Below are 20699 nucleotides of genomic sequence, written 5' to 3' on the forward strand. Positions count from 1 at the left end.
TTCTATATTCATTGTTTATATAGTTTATTTATTTCCTTATGTCCTTTTCTCACTCGGCTATTTTTTTTCAGTTGGAGCCCTTAAAGCGCATATTGTATCTGGCTTTTCCAACTTGGGCTGAAGATTAATTAGTAATAATAATAATAATAATAATAATAATAATAATAATAATAATAAGCTAGATGGCGAAATAAGGTGAAGGATGATATGAAGAGAAGAGGTTTGGTGGAAGAAGATGCCTTTGATAGAAGAAATTGGAGAGGGCGCTGTTATGTATTTTTACTCTAATACCATATGCCCTACGGGTATTAGGAGTAATGTTGCACAATATTGCATTGATAGAACATGTTTCATCATAGACTATAAATGTAGTAGCGTATGTTAGGAAGGATCTAATCATTTATCAATTGAGTTAAAGATAGGATGTGATTCTTCTTACTTTTGTATTGCAGTAGGATTCGATCTTTTAAGAGTAATGCTCTTTTGATATTTTCTTTTATTGATGTAAAAGTTTTGCTTACATATTCTCACTTAAGAGTGGATTATAGATGTTAGCCTGAATCAGATTAAATGTATTTTAGTAATACAACAAGCCTATCATTTGATCCCACCAAGACAATTCGGAGATATTAGGGTGGGATTGTCAAGTACAACACAAATAAACTAATATAATCCCAGATATGTTTGAGGGCACTAATTAAACTAAATTGATTACAAATATAAAACTAGCGACAAGGGAAACCATGCAGAGAAGCAGCAGCAGAAGAAGAGCCAACTAGAAGATTGCAACCCCATGCAGAAGGAATACAGCCAACAAGAGGAACGCCACTATGCTAGTCAACTTTCCAGTTTGATGTCAAGAAAGAAGCAAACATCATAAATTAATATTTTGTTTGTTAGGACCAAACCAGGTAGGATTAAAATTTGTCACCAGAAGGCAGAGGCTCAAAGGTAAATATTTAACCTAAGTCAGGGTTAGTTTACATGAAGTATCATTAAGTGTAGAACTACTAAAGTTGGTTGAACAAAAACACAAAAGGTGCAATTAACATAGGAATTAGGTTAGATTTAACTTTGTTTGGGAAGTAACAACTTAATTTTGCATATTTCATCCGACTAACCTAATCCAGGTAAGAATTCAAAATGCCTCTGGATATAGAGTATTCGGAAAGATTCAGCATTGTTTCTGAATCCAATTTTGTTGCAACATGAAGGCACCAGTAGTGTGAGGAACTAAAGATATATACAGAAGCATAAGGTAGTATGAAACATACACAGTAGATGGCATTATTACTGCACACAGCCGGTAGAGAGGCTCAGGAAGTATTATTCAACCTGCCGATGACACTAGTGACGATACGATTAAGGCTCTTACCACATATTTTGCCCCTAAAATCAAAAGATTTTTTGAAAGGTATCAATTTACAGCACAGGCATGTCAGAAAGAAAATGAAAGCTTAGAAACATTTCTGACTAGACTTAGGAATTCAGCTGTCTCATGTGAATTTCTAGAGTTAGAAAATATTATCAGAAAAAATTCCTCCTACATCTCGGCGTGGAGTAAAAGGTATTCTTCCACCTGTCGTGAATTTCACTTCGACAGATAATAAAGTTCTAAGCCCGATGTTAAGGGCAGATAGCAAGACCTTGAAGAGGTAAGACTCCCAAAACCTTCCAGGAATCAACAAAATACAGCTACACTTTAACAATTTTATTACAAAAATAGTTATTTAAGAAAGGGAATAACATAACAAAACATTTACTCTGCATACTAAATGAAATATATGACTCGAAATAATCTCATGCATTCCCAAAAAAACTAAGTCCACATCGGACTCAAATTAAGTAAAAATATATATAATTTCAGCAATTTGCCTTGGTAAACGGCATACCAAGGCTTTCTCACGTAATTTAATGAATAACACTGATCCCCAATCACAAGGATCAACTAAATATACACAGATATAAATCTCACATTACAATTGCAAAAACTATTGGGAAACCGACCTGGTTACAAAAGGGGGAGAGAGACTACAATTAGAGAACACTTACTTGAGCTGAGGACCTTGGGCAAAAGAGGCCGAGCTGAGCTCTGCAGCTCCGACGAAAACTTAGATTTCTCGCGCTCTCTGACTCTAAACCTATACATAGGATATTTTCATCATGGTACAATAAAATGACATTATATTCGTGAATCATAAATTACAAATACTCAATTTCTTTAACATCCGCTCCTTCCCTACCAGCTGGTTACGCTTTAGGCTCTAAAACAGTCTCGTATTAAACCATAGTCATTCGTCTCAACGCCCGCGAGTTCTTCCATCCTTCCCTCAAATTTAACGTAACGTTGGTGGAGTTAAATGGTGGGAATTTCGAATGATCAGTTCGAAACTCCTGACATCCTCCACACCCAAAATAAAGGAGCGATTAAACGTCGGTCAATTGGACAAGACTGGACTCGGGGGGGGGGGGGGGGGGAGTAACTACTCCAAGACTCTGTTAGGCTCGCTGCGTAGCGCTCCACAACGACTCTAACAGAGCATACACAATGTACAGCATACAGCAATGTTACCCCGGGGCAATTAACTCTTACATGTGTACAAATAAATAATAATCCAAATGTACCTCTACAACAGTCCAAAGGGATAGGTAATTAGGCAATGGGCCTAAGACAAATCATAATGTTGCAAAAAATAGCAATAGAAATGTACTCGCAAGTAATACATAAAACGATTCAAATGGAAAAGCAATTAGGCAATGGGCCTAAGACAAATCAGTGTTACATTTGTATATGAAAACAGCAGAAAATAGCAATAGAAATGTACTCATACATAATACATAAACAATTCAAATGGAAAAGCAATTAGGCAATGGGCCTAAGACATATCAGAAAATAGCAGAAAATAGCAATAGAAATGTATTCACACAATACATAAACAATTCAATCATAAGTCAATCTGCCTTTACTCACATTAATCGATACATAAACAGATTCGATCATAAGGCAATCTGCCTTTATTCACATTAATCGATACATAAACAGATTCGATCATAAGGCAATCTGCCTTTATTCACATTAATCGAATCACTCTTCTAGCACTGCCACATATAGGCTGTTACTTTATGGAGTACAAGAGGGAGGGGCCTGGTTCTGTACAACGCTCGGTCTGTAAGAACGAGAGACCATCCCGTCCCCGTTCTCCACACCCTACGCACTTCCAACTTCTGTAGATTCGTGCACACCTACAATCTGTTTCTCCACCCTCCCTACCTACCAGATAGGACACTCCCCTTTTCACTCACTGTTTGCAGCTACGCCTTATATATCGTCACTTCTCAGCAGACGGTCCATCAGTTCTCGCTGCTTCGCGGCAGCCCTTCTCAATGGGCGTGCAGAACGTCCTTATGCGTCCGTCTGCTTTGATTCTGTTTCACTTTCACTTCTCTCACTAACTGAATAGTTCTCACCTTTATCGTCATTGTCGACGGTTCCTGTGGCTGGTTGTTGAGATGTCGTAGCCGGAGCCATTTCCTGGTTGTCCCCAGACGTCTCAACGATCCCTGGCATTCCTGCTGTCGAACTGTACGCGCCCTCTTCTCTGTCATCGCCGTCGTCGTCGTCTTCTTCTCCATCATCATCCTCAGAGGGGGCTATTTCCAGGGGAACCAGGTGGCTGACAGCTCGCAGTGACTCGACATCCTCGAACAACACTTTGGCCGAACGCACGACTCCGTCGTCGTCAGGATACTTCTCCACAACACGTCCAAGAGGCCACGTAGCTCTTTTTTATTCTCTTGTTTTACCAGCACGACGTCTCCAGGGTGCAGCTTGGAGGGTTCCCCAGACCGACAGTCGTGCCGGGCTCTCAAGGCACTCAAGTATTCCCTTCTCCACCTCTCTCGGAAGGCTTTTAAAGAATCTGTCAGTTTTAGGTAGCGATCACGTAGCCTCTGAGAGGTGAAGGTCGCGTTGAGGTGGTCGTCTGGCAGGATCGGTGCCATGAGGTGGACTGGGTGTCCTCTTAGCAAATGGGAGGGGGTGAGGACTTCATCCTCGCACTTGTTGCCGCTGTACATAAGCAGCCGATCATTCACCACTGCTTCCGCTTCTTTCACAAGGGTTAGTATGTGGGCGTCCGGTAAGTACTTCTTTCCGAGGGCTATCTGGAGGGTCCGTTTCGTTACCCCTATCAGACGCTTGAAGAACCCACCTTTCCAAGGTGCACGGGGCGTCTGAAATCGCCACTTTATGCCCGTTTTCCTCAAGAACTGCTGGACTTCATCTTCTTCGTAGAGTCCCTGAAGGACACCGTGTGTGGCGCTAAACCGCTTTAGGGCTAATAAGAATTCTTCCGCTTCCAGGGAGGGGCAGAAATCAAGGTACACGGCTCTGCTAGCAATGCATGTTACGATCAGTATGTAGCCCGGCCGCGTCTCAGTCTGTATGACTGCTGTGTGGTCCACTCCGACTGCTGTAAAGGGTTTTGTGAGAGTGATCCTCTCCTTCGGTAGAGGGGGTGGTGGTGGCTGTTTCATCAGAGGTTGGAAGGCCTTTACACATTCTGAACTTTGTCGTAGGGTTCGCTTCGCAATGGAACATAGACCCGCCACCCAGCATTTCTGTTGAAAGATACCCATTAGTGTATTCACCCCACAATGCAAATGCAACCGATGTAAATAAATTAAATAAATCCTGACTAAATGCCCTTAGGCTGCCAAGAGAATTAACTGATTAGTTTCCTCTACTTGGGACACTCGTCCCCTAGTACAAATAAGACTATCTATTAAGACTAGATTCAATTGTCTGACAAAATTAGCAACTTCTCGAGGGGGTCTGACTCCGCCCTCTAAGTAAGCATAAACTGTAGGCAAATAATGTTTTTGCTCTAGTTTGACAACAAAACTGAACGGATGCCGTTCTATTTTTGTAAACCTTTTGATTACTTCAACAACTCTCAACAAGAATTGGAATTCTACTTCCCTTTGCAGAATTTCCCATATCTCGCCTGTGGGGGCAGGATTCATTTCCTCCCTTAGTTCCTGCACTGCCGCGACTGTTGTTTTTTCCTGGGTTGGATCTTGCTCCTTGCAAGGAACAGGCTTTCCCGTGGTCCTGAGGAATTCTGGACTGGTCCTCCACAGGGAGTTATCTAGCAGTTGTTGCGTCGTTGCACATCTGGACAGGATATCAGCAGGGTTCTGTTTACTGGGGACACGTATCAAACTGAATCGACAAACCTGCTGAAGAAAAACAATCTCCGCCACTCGGTTAGATATGAAAACGTTTTTGTGGTCCTTGGCCTCGGGAGATGCTACCCATGCCAACGTGACCTTACTGTGTGTCCATATGACTATCTCTCGTGGTTCTATCAGCTCTTTGAGGGTCTTTGCTAATCTGCTGCCTAGCAACAATGCTAGCAGTTCTAGCTTGGGAATTGTCAATTTGTTCATTCCCTTTGGAGTGATCCTCATTTTACTAGTTATTAGGTTTACCTGATTGCAGTCGTCCCTGGTATATGCTACTGCGCCGTATGCCTTACTGCTGGCATTGGTGAATACATGGAGTTCCAAACCTTTCCTACCTATTGTTCTTGGAAAAGTGATTTCGCTCACCGCTTTCATATCACTCAACAACTCACTCATTTCTCTAGCCTTTTCTCCTTTCAACACATCATCCCAACCCACGTCATCCTCCCATAGTTGTTGGAGGAAAAGTTTTCCTCTTACAAACAATGGGCTTATCAAACCTATCGGATCGTAAATTGAGACCAACAGGGAAAGTACCCTACGCTTCGTAGGCAGCCATCCCTCCCCCAACTCACAGATTCTCTTACTTTCTTTCACACACAATCTGTCTACGTCCCGGGTCCATCGCAACCCAAGCACGTTCACACTCGCAGGCTCTCTCCACTCTTTCTCGCTATCAAAGGCCAAGTGATTGGACGCCCACCCTTCTAAAGGCATACCCACCCCTGTTAAGATGTTATTAACAGACTCATGCTCCTGCCTCATGCTCTCCAGATTTTCGAAAGTGGTCAGATAATTATCGACATAAAAAGACTTCACCAAATCTGGCCTACCTTCCCCTTTGAAATAATAATTTAACACTTGTTGTAACAAAAATGGACTTGCCGTGATGCCGAACACCACGACTCTAAAGGCGAAGGTAAGCGCTCGACCTGCTGCCTCGCGCCACAGAAATCGTGTGTATTTGGCATCACGAGGATCCAACAAGACACGATAGAAGGCTTTGCTGATGTCGGCTAACATGGCATATCTGTTCAACCTAAACCTTATGATTAAATGATACGCTAATTCTACTAAATTGGGGCCAGGCAATAGGCATTCATTCAAGGACTTACTTCCTTTCGTTTTCGCGGAGGCATTGAGCACAATTCTAAGGGGGGTGGTGCGGCTATCTTTCCTGATTCCAAAGTGCGGTATATAATAACCTTCCACCTTGGGTTCTTTCACTTCAAATATAAAACCCGCTTCAATATATTTATCTATTACTCGCTGGTATTGATCAAAATATTCCCTATCTTTCCTGAATTTAGTTTGCAACGACTCTAACTGCGCTACAGCGTTTCTATAGTTCGTATCTGGCCTAGCATCGACCCGAATGGTAGGCTAACCTGACATCCCTCAGGTTTTATCACAACACTTTGCAACACCTTTTGCACGGCTTCCGCCTCGCGAACAGTGTATTGCTCAGATGGGGCGATGCCAACACGGTCCAAATGCCACCATTCATCTACATCAAACTGATATGGTTCTTTCATGATTTTGCACACTCTAAGCTTTCTTACCTGTTCAACCTTTTCCCCTTGAAATAGCCACTGCGGCACCTTTCTATATGGGGACATACCATTATGAGTCAGGAAAAGATTGATCCCATCCACTTTCTCTACGCCTATAATAAAATAACTAAAATAATCAGCCCCTACTAATGTGTACATTTTTCATTGTATCGGATTGGTTTGCTGGATCGGCTAACGTGACTCCCTTGCTCAACAGATACTGGTTGACTTTTACATAACCAGCGTTATGTATTGGGACGTCTACGTTTTCGTGTGCCACTAGCTTCATCCGCACGGATCTTTTTCCCATTTCAACCCTACAACTCACTACATTGTACTGTCCACTTATTTCCGCGGAGCCGAATGGAGCTATATTCAATGACACTCGTCCTACCACCGGTAGGCCTAAAGACTCGCGATTTTCGCTGATATGAAGCTCCTTTGGCTCCCGGAGTCGAGGAATAGGCGGACTCGCTTGCTACCTTGTTTTCGATATATTTCTGCCATCGCGGTTGGCAAGAGGGTAGCCTACATGGGAGGTCTACGTCAGATTTCTGTGCAATCTTTGCGCTTTTGCATGGTTTAGGTTCTACTTTAACCTTGGATGGACGGGGGGGCAGTTTCGTGCTGTGTAGGCGTCGCATTTACTACGGGGTGGGACATTGTTGATTGACCATTGCTACTATTGGGGTTAGATTGCGGTCGTCTTCTCGCATTGTAATCATCGCAAATTGCGGTGTGGTGGTTGGCATTACAAATTTTGCAAGAACTTGGGACGGGACATTTATCACTACGATGACCTGACTTTGTACAATTAAAGCAAAGGCCCCTTTTAAGCAAAATGCGACGTCTGGCAGCTACGTCAGTTACTTGGCGACATCAGTGAGGCGGGTGTCGTTCGCTACAAAATGGGCAAGAATTATTGTGGACAGGTTTGGATTTCGGTCTTACACTGTTGTCTGTTCTTTTATCATACTCAAGTTTGCCGCCTCTTTGCAACGCATCATCTTCAAGCATTCTTATAATAAAGTCTATTGCGTCAAAGAACTCATCTAACGTATAATCACATTTTCTTAAATGTTCGACCACTTTCCTATAGAGCTTTCCCTCTGATAATTTTTGATTTATGAGACTCATGACCATGCCCTGGCCTATATCGTCTTTACTCAACATTTTAATTTGTTCAATTATGATTGTTAACTCGATACGGAACCTTTTGAGCTCTACGGGGTCTAGTGACGGCACAAATATGTTAGCTAATTTTCGGTGCAAAATCACGAGCGTCTGATGTACATTGCCATATTGTTTATCTAGTAGATCTAACGCTATTCTATAGTTCGCGGCGGTTACACTTAGAGATTTCACTATTCTAAGCGGCTCTTTGCCCAATGTCCCCAGCAAATAGGTAAATTTAGATACATCATCTAAATCGGCTCTTCTGTCTACATGTATTGTAAAGAGCTCACGATACGAAGCATATTCCTGCACTTCCCCTTCAAACGTGGGGAGAGGCAGTGGTTTCAACCTGGGGAGAGCAACATTCCCCGTTGGAGTGCTTTTCACTTGATCTATACGATTGTATAGAAGGGTAGAAGCACGTGTAGCTTCACCCAGCGTGTGCCTGATTCGGGCTTCTAAACTAGGTTCTAGTTTTACATGCTGATTTTTATACAGCGTTCTCAGCTGTCTGACCTCTTCCTGTAGTTCCGTTACTAGATTCCGATAGACGGACTCAGAATATGTCTCAATCAGCGCACGTTGCGTTTCGCGTGGAGTAAAAGGTATTCTTCCACCTGTCGTGAATTTCACTTCGACAGATAATAAAGTTCTAAGCCCGATGTTAAGGGCAGATAGCAAGACCTTGAAGAGGTAAGACTCCCAAAACCTTCCAGGAATCAACAAAATACAGCTACACTTTAACAATTTTATTACAAAAATAGTTATTTAAGAAAGGGAATAACATAACAAAACATTTACTCTGCATACTAAATGAAATATATGACTCGAAATAATCTCATGCTTTCCCAAAAAAACTAAGTCCACATCGGACTCAAATTAAGTAAAAATATATAAAATTTCAGCAATTTGCCTTAGTAAACGGCATACCAAGGCTTTCTCACGTAATTTAATGAATAACACTGATCCCCAATCACAAGAATCAACTAAATATACACAGATATAAATCTCACATTACACTTGCAAAAACTATTGGGAAACCGACCTGGTTACAAAAGGGGGAGAGAGACTATAATTAGAGACCACTTACTTGAGCTGAGGACCTTGGGCAAAAGAGGCCGAGCTGAGCTCTGCAGCTCCGACGAAAACTTTGATTTCCAGCGCTCTCTGACTCTAAACCTACCAGCTGGTTACTCTTTAGGCTCTAAAACAGTCTCGTATTAAACCATAGTCATTCGTCTCAACACCCGCGAGTTCTTCCAGCCTTCCCTCAAATTTAACGTAAAGTTGGTGGAGTTAAATGGCGGGAATTTCGAATGATCAGTTCGAAACTCCCGACACCACCTCTCGGTTGAAAGGCAAAAGGCCATCTCCAACTGGACTTCTCTCCTATCTCTTCTTGCGGCCAACTTGACCGCATTCTTGAAGTTGACTAAATGCATGTCAGGTCAGCACTTGGTGTGGGGCCCAGCCCCAGGATGGGGAGAAGGAGGTACTGTGGTTGCTGAAAGGGAAGAGTCCGTTCTGTCTTGACACAGGCGCTTAAGTAGGCCAACCTGGGCGTGGCATTAATTACGTCACGTAATGTGACTGTTCTTGTGTTTAATTGATCCCCTCTTCTGACGTAATGGTGACGTCATACACTGAGCTAGGCGTCCTGGCGACGTCATTGTTACCGTCTTTTTAGTGGCTGGTGAACATTGCGCGGCAATGACTCATTCAACTGAGTAATCTGTCTCACAATGATGTTTGGGTTTCCGAAACTACAATGTCAGCTTTTAGCACACTCAGTACCTTATCACTCCTCTTTCCTTCGATGCTAGTCTCTCTCTCTCTCTCTCTCTCTCTCTCTCTCTCTCTCTCTTTACGAAATCAATTAATGTTATTTGTCTCTTTATCGTTTAATTAACGAACAAAACTTATAAAATAGCTAATCACCCACATATATTAACTTATTCAATGTGAAATTCTCTCCTGACATCACACATTACCTGTTAGAGCCCTTAGGTTTATAGCATCCTGATTTTCCAATTAGTGCTGTAGCTTACCTAATAATAATGATAATAATAATGATAATAATAATAATAATAATAATAATAATAATAATAATAATAGTAATAATATTAGCGATAATAATAATAATAATAATAATAATAATAATAATAATAATATCGTGGTAGGAGACCCTCTTTTAGGCAGGTTGAGTTAAAAGTAATGGCTGCATCGGCAGAGTTTATTTTCTTATCTAATTTTTCTATTTTCCGGATAATTCTCTTCTCTAGAGTGCTACAATCAGCTAGCAGACTTGAAAAATTCATCAGTCGGGTGAATGACAAAATCGGGAAGACTTTTCAAGTATATTCTCACAAAATACAAGTAAAACTTTTGGTACAAAATAGTAAAAACTACGATGCGTTTCGAGGGAAAGAAGAGCAGAGCAGAATGAAGACAGTACCGATCCAGACACCCCTCCTGAACCTGACAGCGACCCTGACGAAGATGAGGACGCCCCTGATGAGGACTCCCGAGAACCTGTCGATGACAACCCAGAATTCGACCCTACCAGCCAACAGAGAGAGGACGAGGACATCGGGGGTGGCCTGAACTACCCTGACAACATTACCCATGCCCTCCGAATCCTTAAGAAGAGAGACATGCAGAAGAGGACCCGCACCATCCTGAAGAAATTGATCAACCTCAACGGTGGCAAACTTCGTATACCACAGGAACGCCAGGAGTACATCAATATCTCGGGGTATACCCCGACTCCTGCACAGGAACAAATCCTCAAGATGGGCCTCAACTGCCACTACGTGACCAGACCAAGGCCCACTGATAAACGCCTCGAGGTCGAGCTGCTACTTGACTCAATCCCCGCCCTTCAAGATCGTGGCACCCTGCGGACTACTGATGCCCTCCAGCCCTTGCTTCTTGCTGAGGCCCTCACTGAGAGGGGTCGTTACACCAGTGGTATCGTCACCCAGGATATGAAGGCAGCTGCCAAGGAACTTAAGCAGGTTGCTGGTGTTACTGTTCGTAGGGCAGACAAGACTGCTGCCTTTGTGCTTATTGACACAGAGGAATACCACAAGAAACTCGACGACATCCTGGCTGATTCCTCAAAATTTGTGCGCCTCACTAGAAACCCTATCGAAGAAATCAAGAAAGAGGCTAACAAAACCATCGAGGCCGTGAATGCAGCAACCAATGCCATGCACCTACCAGTTATTTCAGGGGATTTCTGGCCGGGCTACCTTTATGGCAATGTGAAAACCCACAAGCACGGCAACCCCCTACGCCCCATTATAAGTCAATGCCCTACTCCGACTTACCAGCTTGCCAAACGACTGAATGCCATCCTGATGCCCTACATTCCAAATCGTTACTGTGTAGCTTCATCCACTGAATTCCTGGATAAAATTAAGGACTCTACGTGTGATGGAGTTATTGCATCGATGGATGTAGAGTCTTTATTCACAAACGTGCCTGTGGACGAAACCATAGACCTTATCGCTGATAGGGTCTATAGGGACGACTCTACACCATCTCTGAACATCCCTGAACCAGCACTTCGGACCCTCCTAGCCATCTGTACGAAGAGGGCCCCCTTTACCACCCATCGAGGGCATACCTACTTACAGAAGGATGGTGTAGCGATGGGCTCACCCCTGGGAGTCCTATTCGCGAATTTTTACATGGGAATTGTAGAAGAGAGAGTGTTCTCCCGTGTAGAATGCCCCTTTCTGTACTTTAGGTACATAGACGATACCTTTGTGAAAGCAAGATCAAGTGATGAAATCGAGACTTTGAGGAGGATGTTTGAGGACCATAGTGTACTCCGTTTCACCCTCGAACACAGCCAAGATAATCGCCTCCCGTTCCTGGATGTCCTAGTCACCTCGACGGAGAATGGATTTCGGACCACAGTGTATACCAAACCCACAAACCTAGGCATGTGCTTGAATGGAGACAGTGAGTGCCCCACCCGATATAAGAGTTCTACCATCAAGGCTTGCGTCAGGAGGGCCTTGTCGCACTGTTCCACCTGGTGCGACACACACAAGGAACTGGACCGAATATCCCAAGTACTTGTCAACAATGGATTCTCCAATAAGCACGTCCAAAAGGAAGTCAGGAAAGCAGTAGACAAGTGGTACGAACCCGACCCCGCCGAGAGAATCGACAGTAGCAATAACATCAAGCTATTTTACAAAGGACATATGCATCCGAATTACCTGCAAGACGAGAAGGCAATGAAAGAAATCATCAAGAATAATGTATCCCCTACTGAAGACACCCAGAAATTGGACTTCATTATATATTACCAAACGGCCAAGACGAAAAGCCTTATTATGAGGAATAACCCAGCGCCCCCAGAGCAGGATTTCTTAAAGAAGACGAATGTTGTCTATGCATATCAATGCCCTATCCGTGGTTGTCCCGGAAATTATATTGGCATGACAACTATGCGTCTTTCCAAGAGAATTTCTTGCCACGTACAGCAAGGGGCTATAAAGAATCATGCCCTACAAAGACATAACACCCCTATTTGTCGAGCTGATGTTGTCAGTAACACCAAGATTATCGGTAGCGCCCCAGATAGTCGACGTCTACGCATCCTAGAAGCTCTACTGATACAGCGAGATAAACCCACCCTTAATACGACCCAAGAGATGTTTTTGTTACCGTCAAGCCGTCGTATTGATACATCAAGAAACCCCCATCAAGGAGGACCTAATGAAGACACTACCAACCACGAAAATACCCCGAATTTTGACGCCGAAGTAGGACATGATCTCAGCCACGTGGGACACTTTTCTGAGCGGGAGAGCAGCCTGGCTGGCTCAGAGCGCGCCTCAGCCAATCAAAATTCAGGTCCCCCGATGACGTCACAGACTGGTATTCCCGGCCGAGATCGTCGTACACCAGGCACCATATCATATCAGCTCCGATCAACCAATGAAAACCAATAAAAATTCCAGCCCTTTCACTTGTAATCCTGATCCTGGGTATAAATACCACCCGACTGCAGCATCCACCTCACTCTCTACCTGAAGAAGAGGAAGGACTTATCCTCGAAACGCGTCGTAGTTTTTACTATTTTGTACCAAAAGTTTTACTTGTATTTTGTGAGAATATACTTGAAAAGTCTTCCCGATTTTGTCATTCACCCGACTGATGAATTTTTCAAGTCTGCTAGCTGATTGTAGCGCTCTAGAGAAGAGAATTATCCGGAAAATAGAAAAATTAGATAAGAAAATAAACTCTGCCGATGCAGCCATTACTTTTAACTCAATAATAATAATAATAATAATATTATTATTATTAGCGTTAATAATAATAATAATAATAATAATAATAATAATAATAATAATAATATTATTAGCGTTAATAATAATAATAATAATAATAATAATAATAACTAGATGGGTGCAATTCAGGACGGGTATTATGTTTGGAATGTGCAGTTTCCCTTGTTGAATGTCACCCATTATCATGCTAATTACATTTTTCATATTTTTTAAGAAGAGCTAGTAGTCACCTGAACTACAAAAATTTTGATGGGAAGAATTTTAAATAAAACATATAATAATGTACAACAATTTCATTATATAAATCCACCCAAAAATTATATATATATATATATATATATATATATATATATATATATATATACATATATATATATATATATATATGTATGTGTGTGTATATATATATATGTGTATATATATACATATACATATATATATATATATATATATATATATATATATATATATATATATACATATATATATATATATATGTGTGTGTGTGTATGTATATATATGTATACATATACATATACATATGCAGTATATATATATATATATATATATATATATATATATATATATATATATATATGTATATATATATATATACATATATATATATATATATATATATATATATATATATATATATATATATATATACATATATATATATATATATATATATATATATATATATATATATAGAGTTGATAGCTGGGTTCCTCTCGGAATCGCAATTTAAGTAGAAATAAAATGGTCATAACTTCTATCATCATCTTTATTTGGTAGCTTTCGACATAACTTTGGTCATCCTCAGCCTATCTGCAATTATTATTACGTAAAAGTAATAAAACTCATAAAAATCATTAGTACAAAGCAAGAATATACTTCCAAAACCTACTATACTATAGTCTATTTTTTATAGCGGTGCATATTTGCACCGACTCACAGGGGTGCCCTTTTAGCTCGGAAAGGTTCCTGATACCTGATTGGTCGTTAGTATTTTTGTCCGAACACCTTCATTGTTCTCGAATAATTACCAAGTAATGTGAATTGAAACTTATTTATTAACCTATATTTCTCCATCAGATATATGTTTTGTCAATAAACAATGTGAAAGAATAAATATATTATAAAGTATCGTCTTGGTAAGTCTTAACTTAATGACACAATCCGCCGAAGTCAACGACAACGGCTTATTTTCGGATGCACGCTTTGTAATTTTGTAATTTTTCACATGTTTTAACACAAATTGGGATAAATTACACTCAGCATAAGTTAAACGTTATTATAAACATTCTTTGAATACCAGAATTTACACAAAACATGGAATTAATAAAACCCGATATTTGTGAAAACTTATGGGGAGGTAAAAGAACAGCCTGTAGCGGCCTGGCGGGAAAACAATCCCTTCTGACTGTCGTAGACCCAGTTTTTTTTCTTTCGTAATATAGTTCGGCCTATTCCTTTCAGTTTAAATAGCCTTGCATTGTCTCTCTTCGTATTATTTTGCTTAGTATTTTCCCACATTCCTGTTCCTCACCTAATATCTATCTATTTTCCCCGATATCTCTTCTTTCATATATGGGATATCCGCACTACGATTCCTTATTTCTTATCCTCTGTCAAAAGTGATGGCTTGAAGGGAAGCGCGTGCTAGTCTCATTAAAATAGTGTAGAGGCGGGAATAAAAAAAAATACTATGCTTAATTTCAGGTTTACAGAATAGGTTATACTTGCTACACAACATAAACTTTACGTTGTTATTATTATTTACATACTGACGTAAGGTACAAAACATAAGGAATCGTAGTGCGGATATCACATAGGCCTATATGAAAGAAGGGATATCGGGGAAAATAGATAGATATTAGGTGAGGAACAGGAAAGTGGGAAAATACTAAGCAAAATAATACAAAGAGAGACAATGCAAGACTATTTAAACTGAAAGGAATAGGCCGAACTTTATTACGAAAGAAAAAAAAATGTGTCTACAAATCAGAAGGGATTGTTTTCCCGCCAGGCCGCTACAGGCTGTTCTTTTACCTCCCCATAAGTTTTCACAAATATCGGGTTTTATTAACTCCATGTTTTTGGTAAATTCTGGTATTCAAAGATAGTTTATAATAACATGTTTAACCTATGCTGAGTGTAATTTATCCCAATTTGTGTTAAAATATGTGAAAAATTACAAAATTACAAAGCGTGCATCCGAAAACAAGCTGCTGTCGTTGACTTCGGTGCATTATGTTATTAAATTTAGACTTACCAAGACAATTCTTTATATTATATTTATTCTTTCTCATTATTTATTGACAAAACATATATTTGATGGAGAAATATAGGTTAATAAATAAGTTTCAATTCACATTACTTGGTAATTATTCAAGTACAATGAAGGTGTTCGGACAAAAATACTTCCAACCAATCAGGTATCAGGAACCTTTCCAAGCTAAAAGGGCTCCCCTGTGAGTCGGTGCAAATATGCACCGCTAAAATAAATAGACTATAGTTCTAAAATTTAACCAATCAAGGAACATAAAACCATATAAAAAACTTATTACACATATAACTATATAACTACTGTATATAAAAGACTCAATAACTAATATACCTAGTCACCCCCAGGAGACGATGACCACCCATCCAGAGCAGACACCCGCAGACCAGACGTATCAATGGGTCACCGGCAACTGAACAGGTAAGCCCTCATTCAAGCTTGGTTTTGTCTTAAAAATGTATAAAGACTCCAAGATTCTCAGTTGGCTGACGCTACTATGTATGTCTATAATTTTCAAATTTTCCTTAGAAATGGCATGATCAGATCTAAATGCGTGTTCTGGTGTCATATACACTTTTTAATGTGCACTCTGTAATGAGTGCTACACTGGAAGCACATCTAGACAGCTTCAGTGTAGGATTTCGGAACACATGGGGAGATCGGTACGAACTGATATACCTTTAAATAAGAAACCAATTTCAGCTACTTATGACCACGCATTTAGATCTGGTCATGCCATTTCTAAGGAAAATTTTAAAATTACAAACATAGTAGCGTCAGCCTACTGAGAATCTTGGAGTCTTTCTACATTTTTAAGACAAACCCCAGCTTGAATGAGTTGAGGGCTACCCTGTTCAGTTGCCGGTGACCCATTGATCCGGCTGGTCTGTGGGTTGCTGCTCGGGATGGGTGGTCATTGTCTCATGCGCGTGACTAGGTATTTTAGTTATTGAGTCTTTTATATAGTTATATGTGTAATAAGTCTTTTATATGGTTTTATGTTCCTTGATTGGTTTGATTTTAGAGCTAGTTAAGCAGTTTTTGGAAGTATATTCTTGCTAACTATGTACTTATTAGGATTTTTATGAATTTTATTACTTTTACATAATAATTGCAGATAGGCTGAGGATAACAAAATTTATGTCGAAAGCTACCAAATAATGATGATAGCTGCATTGGCCATTTTATTTCTTTATACACACACATATATATACATATATATATATATATATATATATATATATATATATATATATATATATATATATATAGAATGACTCACAGAATGATTAATGAGATCTCGACTGGGGCAAACAAGATAGGCATATACCCATCAAAAAGAGAGATGGATCTGTTAAACAACAGAAAATGAAGAAAGACAACGTTAGATGGAACAATTTAGTGAGGTTATGAATAGGAGATATGAAGGGAATAATCTGATTGATATGCCTAAAGCTGATGAAGACCTTGATGTGCCCATGAATGAATTCAGTGTTTGAAGTCGGAGCTATCCTCCAAAAACTTAAGAGATGGAAAGTATTTGGATACGATGGAATAACTGTCGAGATGATACTAGCCGAAAATGAAGTGACTCCCAAACTATATAAAAGATCATTTTGTAGAATGTGGCATGAAGAGACAAAACATGATGACTGAGAGTAAAGAGTGTTGGTGAAAATGGCAAAAAAAGTGAGACTTGGCTGCTTGCAGTGTGGAGGATTTATTTTTGCTTTATTTTAATTTTAGTTTTTTGCCAAATCCTGTGAGAGAGAGAGAGAGAGAGAGAGAGAGAGAGAGAGAGAGAGAGAGAGAGAGAGAGAGAGAGATTGTGTTAGCGAGCGAAAGTAGTTAGTGTATCGATCGTTGGTGGTGAGAAAGACTGTTGGTACAAGATTGTTTGTTTATGTTTTTAGTTAGGTTACGACAGTGGTGAATGTCTTGGGTGAATGCTTATTTTGATTTGACTGCAGCTTGAGACAGTTCGTTTGTGAGTGCTGCATTACAATTTTATACAATTTCTTACCGGCGTGGAAGTGTGCATATATTTCAAAAGTAAGTACAGTTTTGTTTATATTTGCTTGTCGTGATTGTGAATGATAGGAACAGTTTATTATTTATCTTTGATTATAGTGCGATAGTTCAGTTAGTTAGGAGTGTTCATAAGTGTTTTTCCTTTTTTTATTTTGGCAGGCCGTGATTCCTCCTTAGGAGTGACTCCATTTTTTTAGAAAGTGGATGTATTGTTGATGACCTGGCCTGTATTACGATTTTGTTTGTACTGCTCATTTGACTGCTCAACTGTTGACGACCTGGCCTGTGTATTTGGATTGATGGTGATGATGATGACGATGATGATGATGATGATGATACTGGCACCTGTGACTCAAGGAGTTGAGGCCGTTATGGCATATTAAGAGAGACTCCTGTTTACCATATAGTGGTAGTTTGCCGTGAAAAGACAGTTCGGCTTATGTGTGGCGACAGTGCTGGTGTCGCAATATATATAAACATATATTTTGAGTTGGTGTGCGGTTTAGATTTAAGTTTGTTAGGGTTTTTTGCGTTTATTTGGATGGGGTTTATGGTATATATAGTGTAAAGTTTTTGATGCTGGTGATTCTAGTTTAAAGTGTTAAGTTTTGATTAGTTTAAAGTTTTTTTGTGTGGATGGTTTGGTTTGTAAGAAATGTATAGTTTTAAGATCATGTTTTTGTTTATTTTGTCCTTTTGTCTAAGAGTCTGGTTTTAGATAACGTCAGGGGAAAGTTTGTGTTGCGGAGACAATTGTCAGAAGTAAGATTCAAGGGTGTGGGGGTTGTTTTTGCAACATCCCGCCACAGCAGTAATTACAGAGGCATAACACTTACGTCTGTTGTTATGAAAATATATACAGTACTATGCTTGATGATTCATGAAAAGCTGAAAGATGAACAAGCAGGATTTAGAAAAGGTAGAAGTTGCATTGACCAAATTTTCATTTTGAGACATGTTGTACAGCAATGTGTAGTATATAGAAATCCAATTTTGATGGCATTTGTGGACTATGAAAAAGCCTTTTATAGTGTGCACCGGCCAATTTTGTGAAGATTCCTGCGTTTTTATGGAATTCCTCTTGAATATGTAAATTTGATTAAATCTATTCATGGGCAATGCAAGGGCAAAGTTAATGTTACTGCAGTCTTATCAAATGCATTTCCAGTGAACAGCGGAGTACTTCAAAGGAATGTGTTGTCACATATGCTGTTTATCCTCCTCATGGATTTTGTAATTCATAGAACAGTCGGAGATGGTGGAGCAGGATTGGACTGTAATGGTGATATGAATTTAGCAGACCTACAGTATGCTGATGAGACTGTTCTTGTTAGCAGAATACCACAGGATTTGCAATGCTTGCTTACCAGAATGCATGAAATATCACACAAGATTGGGCTGAAGATAAATAGAATAAAGACAGAAATGATGAGAACGGAGTATGCAATGGAAGATGAAATATCCTTGGAAGGAGAAAGGATTAATGAGGTAGAATCATTTAAGTATCTAGGAACTATGATCTTCAAGACAGGGTCTTTAGAATTAGAGTTTAGTGAAAGATTGAAAAAACCAAATCAGACAATGGCTAGGTTGAGTAAAATTTGGGAAATCAAATCGCCTGAAATTACATATAAAAACCAGACTATATCTCAGTTTATTGAGATCGGTGTTACTCTATGGAGATGAGTCATGATATGATAATAAAACAATCTCCAATAGATTTAGTAGATTTGAGAACAAAGCCCTCAGGAGGATATTGGGAGTTAAATAGCAGGACAGGAGTAGAAATGAAACTATAAGAGAGATTACTCGAGTACCATATGTGGATGAGATCATGGTGAGGGGTAGATGGAGATGGTTTGGGCATGCTCTTTGCACTCCCAAAGAGAGATTAGTTCACCAAACGTTGGGCTCCACAATGCACTAGAAGAGTTGGAAGACCTAGGCTCATATGCCTGAGAACTATGAAGCTCGAAGTAGGAGATGATGAATGGTCAAGTATTGAATTGAAAGCTCAAGACAACTAGCAAAATCTAACCGAGGCCCTTCGCGTCAATAGGCGTAGGAGGAGATGATGATGATGATGATATATATACATACATATATATATATATATATATATATATATATATATATATATATATATATATATATATATATATATATATATATATATGTTTATATATATATGTATATATATATAAATGTGTATGTGTGTGTGTGCGAGTGCTTGTGTGTGTGTGCGTGCGCTTGTCTGTGTGTATGTAGAAAATCCAACGGACATTCACAATTATTTGCTTTCGATCTTGTAATAACATATGTTTTTTCTCATCATCAATCCCAGAAATTTTCATTTGGATATGTGAATTATTCTACGAACAAAAACGTTTGCTGTGGCTTTTCTATGGCAGATGTCAACATGAATATTGGTACACACAAAGTAAATATCCATACCCTAATTCCCTGAAAATTTCATTTAGATAAACAAACAGACAAATTCCCTGAAAAGATTAACAGAAAAGACTTATATGAAATACGGAAGTTTCTCTCTCTCTCTCTCTCTCTCTCTCTCTCTCTCTCTCTCTCTCTCTCTCTCTCTGTTATTGGTTGATAGGGTTGGGTTCCGGATTGCATCCAGCTTCCTTAGAGTCCATCACTTTCTTTACAATATGTGCTGTTTCAAATAGCGCGGTCTTCTGCACAATTCCTGGAGCTATATCAGTTCCCACCTTCTCGAGATTTCTTTTCAGTGACTTAAGTTTGGTTCTTAGTTTTCCTATGATTATTGTCACCACTTCTACCTGCATATTCCGTAGCCTTCTTAGTTCAATTCGCAGGTCCTGGCACTTTTCTACTTTCCCTCTCCCCTTATCTTCCACTCTAGAGTCCCACGGCACTGCGACATCAATGAGTGATACTTTTTTCGTTGTCTTGACCACCAGAGTACTACATTAGATCCTTCAATTTGGTTACGAGTCATTTTCCTTTTGCCTACACAGACAATCAATAGTCTGGCCTATTCTTTACAGATTCTCCTCTATCCCCATGCACATGGCAACACTAAGATTACCAAACAATTCTTCCTTGCTC

The 20699-nt window shown here is 39.7% G+C and overlaps 1 protein-coding gene across 1 annotated transcript in view; it reads right to left on the reverse strand.

The window, feature by feature from the left end:
- Window positions 1-1121: 1121 nt before the first annotated feature.
- LOC137659034 (uncharacterized) overlaps window positions 1122-20699 on the reverse strand; it is a 20270-nt gene continuing 692 nt past the window's right edge. Inside the window, exons 2-5 of the mRNA XM_068394128.1 lie at window positions 6636-6852; window positions 4945-5454; window positions 3848-4620; window positions 1122-1233 (exon numbers count right to left, since the gene is read on the reverse strand). Of these exons, the coding sequence (XP_068250229.1) occupies window positions 1122-1233; window positions 3848-4620; window positions 4945-5454; window positions 6636-6852 (1612 nt within the window). The remainder of the gene's footprint in view (window positions 1234-3847; window positions 4621-4944; window positions 5455-6635; window positions 6853-20699) is intronic.

The sequence above is a fragment of the Palaemon carinicauda genome, chromosome 19 (genome assembly GCF_036898095.1).
Source record: "Palaemon carinicauda isolate YSFRI2023 chromosome 19, ASM3689809v2, whole genome shotgun sequence".
Taxonomy (NCBI): Eukaryota; Metazoa; Arthropoda; class Malacostraca; order Decapoda; family Palaemonidae; genus Palaemon; species Palaemon carinicauda.